This window comes from Bombina bombina, chromosome 10, assembly GCF_027579735.1.
Source record: "Bombina bombina isolate aBomBom1 chromosome 10, aBomBom1.pri, whole genome shotgun sequence".
NCBI lineage: Eukaryota > Metazoa > Chordata > Amphibia > Anura > Bombinatoridae > Bombina > Bombina bombina.
Window position 1 is genome coordinate 180,861,237 of NC_069508.1, and position 6,000 is coordinate 180,867,236.

The following is a 6,000-nucleotide window of genomic DNA, read 5'->3' on the forward strand; positions in this document are numbered from 1 at the left end:
ACAGCTTACGGCATTGATCCGCCATAATCTGGAGCGTTAATGGTTCTAACACCACACCAGTTACAGGCCTCAATGAAGCAGTTCAATATTTAACCAAATTAGATAAGCTTCCAACCTATACTGTTTCTGACTCTCACGCTAAATTCCTAATAAAAGCATTTCACATGGAGTAAATTCAAAGAATGATCCAAATGAAAATAGAAGTGTGTAAATTCCTTAAATTTACAGAGAAATGATCCTGATTTCCTTGCCAGATGTATAGCATTAGCAATCTTCATCACACCTGGCTGTACAGCGCTGATTACTACAAAGGATTTACCAGAACACAATTAACTTGCACCCCTTTAATGTACACACAGTAACAGAACACCCCTTAAAAGTACAGAAAATGTATACCCAAGGTCAATGCCAACCACCATGTTAGTGAGGTCCAAATTTTCATTTATACTGTGATACCCCCTAGGTCATCACTCACCCCAGTGGTACCCCCTAGATTATTACTCACCCCAGTGGTACCCCCTAGATTATTACTCACCCCAGTGGTACCCCCTAGATTATTACTCACCCCAGTGGTACCCCCTAGATTATTACTCACCCCAGTGGTACCCCCTAGAATGGGTCAGCAACCTTGGCTCTCCTGATGTTTTGGGACTACATTCCCCATGATGGCTCAGACAGCCTAAAGAATGTCTTAGCATTATGGGAAATGTAGTTCCAAAAACATCAGGAGATTCAGGTTGCTGACCCCTAGATCAGTGATGGCAAACCTTGACACCCCAGATGTTTCAGAACTCCTTTTCCCATGATGCTTAGGCACTCTGAAGTCCATTGGCACACCGCGGGGGCGCCCCCTAAGTCATCACACACCGCGGGGGCGCCCCCTAAGTCATCACACACCGCGGGGGCGCCCCCTAAGTCATCACACACCGCGGGGGCGCCCCCTAAGTTACCACACACTGCGGGGGCGCCCCCTAAGTTACCACACAGTGCAGGGGGGCCCCCTAAGTTACCACACAGTGCAGGGGGGCCCCCTAAGTCATCACACACTGAAGGGGCGCCCCCTAAAATATCACACACCACAGTGGCAGCCCCTAAATCATCACACACACTAATAGTGGCCCCTAGATCATCACACACACCAGTGACATCCCCTTGATAATAACACCACACACCAGTGGTACCCCCTAAATCAACACTCACTACAATAGTACTCCATATATAATCACACACCCCAGTGGTACCCCCATAGATCATCACACACCCCTGTAATACACCCCCGATCATCACTCATCCCAGTGTCACTTCCAACCCCTTAATCATTACAGGATCACCTTCAGTCACTTCCCCTCAGTCTAGCAACCCCCGTGACCATGAATTATGCAGGGATTATCCCGCACCATCACAACACTGAGTGACTCCCCCCGAACACTTACCGACTTGCAGCACGTTCTCCACACAGCCGCTCTCCAGGAGCCGTATCCCGCGGCGGAAAGGTAGCCCCTCTCCGGAGGGTGCCGTAGTTCCCAGGCCGGGAACAGCAGCGCTCTGTCCATTCCCTACCGCTGCCCCCAGAGTGGCCCCCGCAGGATTCCCCGTGGCGCTAGGCTCCTCCGAGCGGTACTGGAAGGACGAGTACATGCAGATCTCTCGCTCGTTACGGGGGAAGGACCAGTACACGATGCGGCGCTGCACTGGCTCCGGGATCCTCTCGAATCGCTCCTCTACTCTCTCGAAGGCCCATTTTTCCGCCACAGCTTTGGCTGCGCAGTCCAGAAGAGACTCCGGCTGGTACATCACATACTGCTGGGGCTTTACCGCACCCGCGACCCGCTGCTGGGAGTGCTGGGACGGCGGGCTGACCCGTGAACACAGCCGCTTGGCCGGGGGCAGCGGTAGCAGCGGCGGAACTCCCTCACCCTCCGCCATGTCCTCTCAGCACTCTCTGACTGATTGGATCGGGGGCACGCACAGCGCGAGCGCGGAGGGGGGCGGTGACAGACGGTATCGCGCATCAAAACATACTCATCGATTGGTAGCTTCAATCAGACACACTGGAAGGAGACAGCTGATTGGCTACAGACAATAAAGCAAAGGGGCGGGGAATGTGTGTCCTCTTGTCAGCCTCAGCTCACAGGGTCAGTCAGCTGTCATACAGCAGCCAGCTCAGTCACTGCACAATAATGTCGCCACTGTTCGCTGATTTGGAAGAATAAAGTGCAGCTCTCACTGAATAAAACAGCTCTCACAGAAACACTTCCCCTGGCAACGAAACTGCTGAGCTACAGAGAGTGTGAGTGCCAGCATGGCCTAGAAATAGAGAAAAAGCAAACAGGATAGACTGGAAAAGAGCTCACTGTGTCAGCACAGATAAGGGCAGCCCCATTTCCTGCTGCTCTAAATAATCTATTGTAAGTAATGCTCCCTTCCAGTAACCTTCCTCAGCCCAGGCCTCACATTTCACGAGGAGGAAAGAGATGCAATAAATATCTTGGCCAACAGGGAATTTATTCTTTTTTTTATTATTGTGCTGCTGTAACTTTGTAGTCCGTAAAGCACTGCAGCCATCTCTGGCCCATATCTGCTTAAAAAGTACTGGTGCGAATCAGCAATAAAACAATCACAGTCCAGTTTATAGGGGGATGAAGTAAGAATTAAACTTTCATGATGATTCAGATACAGCATGCAGTTCTAATACACTATATAACTTGTAGTCATCAGATTGACTTTGTTTTCTTGGTACCCTTTGTTGAAAAGCATAGCTAGTGACTGATGGCTACATACATATGCCTCTTGCTGCTGTCTCACCTGATGTGTTCAGCAAGCTAACAGTAGTGCATTGCTTCTCTTGGGCCACATTTAACTGTGTGTTTAACAACCTTTGTATATCCTCAGTTGAGACAAAAGCCCTTGTCTAACTCTCCATCATCTATAGTCATATTCTAACCATAGGCAGCAGTTCATAGTTTCACATGAGACCTTGCTGATACCCAACTGATGGAACCCATATGAAATACATCTCTATTAAAAAATACTGATAGAATGCTCTCTCACTGTCACCACTGTCATTTGCTTCCTGGGTTCCATTATAGGCCAGCCCTGGCCCCGCATGTTACCAACTGATATGGACCCTTCATTTTACTGTTCTAAATATAGGGCATTAAAGGGATAGTATAGTCGAATGTTTTATTTCATGATTCAGATAGAGCATGCAATCTTAAGCAACTTTCTTATTTACTCCTATTATCAATTTTTCTTCGTTCTCTTAGTATCTTTATTTGAGTAAGCTTAGAAGCCAGCCCATTTTTTGTTCAGCACCTGGGTAGCTCTTGCTGATTGGTGTCTAAATGTAGCCATCCAATCAGTAAGCGCTGCCTAGGTGCTGAACCAAAAATGGGCCGGCTCCTAAGTTTACTTTCCAGCTTTTTAAAATAAAGATACCAAGAGAAGGAAGAAAAAATGATAATAGGCGTAAATTAGAAAGTTGTTTAAAATTGCATGCTCTATCTGAATCATGAAAGTTTAATTTTGACTTGTGTGTCCCTTTAAAGGGAGAGTATACACCAATTTTCATTTAACAGCATGTAATAGACACTACTATAAAGAAAAATATGCACAGATGCTGATCTAAAAAATCCCATGTAAAACCTTTTAAAAACGTACTTGGAAGCTCCCAATTTAACACTGTTAATGAGATTAGCCTGGGACACCCACTGCATTGGACTGAGAGCAGAGCCTCCCCCCTCCCCTGCATATGAAAAGACCCATTATACATACAGAAGCAGTCTGAAGTCTGTATACATCAGTATGCATTTAAAACTTTGGGGCTTGGTTAGGAGTCAGAAAATCAGCACAATGTTATTAAAAATGAAGCAAAACTATACATTTTACAAAAAAAACACACCCAGATGGGCTATATAAATGGATAATCTACAAAACATTTATGCAAAGAAAATCTAGTGTATAATTTTCCTTTTAAACACCTTATGCATTTGTGTAAAATTTGTTCTTGTCCCACGCTCCCTAAAGAGGCCACAAAGAAAATTCTCATGTTATTTAAAATGCTGCAAATTCCCTAGTTCAGCTATGGATCTGCAACATTTTGAAGAAAAGCTAGGTTACAGAATTTGCTTTTCCACCCCTCTAGAGAGTATGGGATACATTTTAGATAATGTCCCTTTAACAATCTATTCTAATGCAAAATTTGTTTTAATCTGCTTAATTGCTGTTCTTTCATATGCATAACGGAAAGTTTTTTTATCCTTTAAAGTTAATAGTAGCAATCATTCACATTAAAGTGAGCATGATGTGCCTTAGTTACAAGAAGTTTCATTTAATTAACTACTGTTAAGCATTTTGGCTGACAAAGGGGGCTGCAGTGTATTGAATAGGGACATGTGACTGTCTTCTTAGGTAGCATCAGTGTTAAAATAAACAAATAGAGATAAAAATGTAAATTTGTACCCTGGTGCATCCTGCTATTTGTTTGTGTGAAGATCACACTCGATAGGGGGTCAAAACTTAAAAGAGAGGGACAATAGTCCAACTGCTTATTTATTTTCAAAATAAAATAACCCTAATGCAATCACAAAATTCTGTGGTATGAAAATCTTGTTTCACAGCCCTTCCCTTTGTTCTATAGCTAATCTTTTCTTCTTCACAATGGATTAGGAACATGTGGAGAAAAAAAGCCCATAGAATACTGAACCAAATAATGCACAGACACCTATCTGCTCCAACACCTACCTGCTCAAACACCTACCTGTTTAGGTCATGTGCAATAAAATCAAATTATTAGCTCTTTGCTAGAATTCAATTGTTGAAAAACAATGTTCTGCTGAAACGCTGTGAGCCACCATTATAGAAGATGAAAATTAAAGGATCATGAAATGTCACAATCTCTTTTTTTTTTCACTGTGTGAAATGTAATGTTTCCTGGCTCTTTAAAGGAATATTTAGGGTCCATAATAGTTTAAAAAATACTTGCTCTAATTAGTTAGAAAATGTTATTATCAGACTTTTGACCCTGCACTACTCTGTGTTTAAACCCTGTAAAGGGGTTAAACACACAAAAGAAGTACCACTCAGGAGTTTCAGAGCACTGAGGGTCCAGAGCGGAAACTGCTACTAATAAAATCAGCAGCTCTAGCTACACAGCTGAGTCATGCCACTAGCACTTCTGATTGGATCAACATCAGTTTCCGCTTGGGTGCTTTGTTCTTTTGGTATACTTTGTTGAAAAGCATACATACATATCCTCAGCAGCAACAATGCCTACTGGGAGCTAACTGATGATTGATGACCACACATATATCTCTTGTCATTGACTCACCAGATTTGTTCTGCTAGCTCCCAGTAGTACATTGCTGCTCTGGATATTTCTTTAACTTTGGAGTTGATTCTAATCTTTACATATTTTCCCTGTTGGAAGAATGGAAGCGGCTGTTTATTTATTTTGTTCGTTAACAAAGTAATCACAATTTTGTCAAGTCAAACACAGACAAGATTTCCATTTTCTCGCATTTCTTACAGATCTTATTGGCTATATGAGATATCACATATATGGGCCACTCAAGTCACATTAGCTATATGAGATATCACATATATGGGCCACTAAACCCAAAATCTTTCATGATTCAGTTAGAGAATAGAAATTTAAACAACATTACAATTTAATTCTATTATTTATTTTGCTTCATTTTTTAGATATCCTTATTTGAAGAAAAAGCAATGCACATGGTGAGCCAATCACACAAGGCTTCTATGTGCAGCAACCAATCAGCAGCTGCTGAGCATATCTAGATATGCTTTTCAGCAAAAGAATATCAAGAGAATAAAACAAATTAGATAATATAAGTAAATTAGAAAGATGTTTAAAATTGCATTCTCTTTCTAAATCATAAAAGAAAAAATGTGGGTGGCATGTCCCTTTAAGTCACAATTAAAGTTTCATGATTCAGATGAAGCATGCAATCGCTTTTTATATGCACCCTTTCTTAGACT

The 6,000-nt window shown here is 42.5% G+C and overlaps 1 protein-coding gene across 1 annotated transcript in view; it reads right to left on the reverse strand.

Moving 5' to 3' along the window:
• The window catches only part of ZSWIM5 (zinc finger SWIM-type containing 5), a 125,851-nt gene extending 123,915 nt beyond the window's left edge, over window positions 1–1,936 (reverse strand). Inside the window, exon 1 of the mRNA XM_053693562.1 lies at window positions 1,434–1,936. Within this exon, the coding sequence (XP_053549537.1) occupies window positions 1,434–1,926 (493 nt within the window). The 5' untranslated portion in view covers window positions 1,927–1,936. The remainder of the gene's footprint in view (window positions 1–1,433) is intronic.
• Between the last annotated feature and the right edge of the window lie 4,064 nt (window positions 1,937–6,000).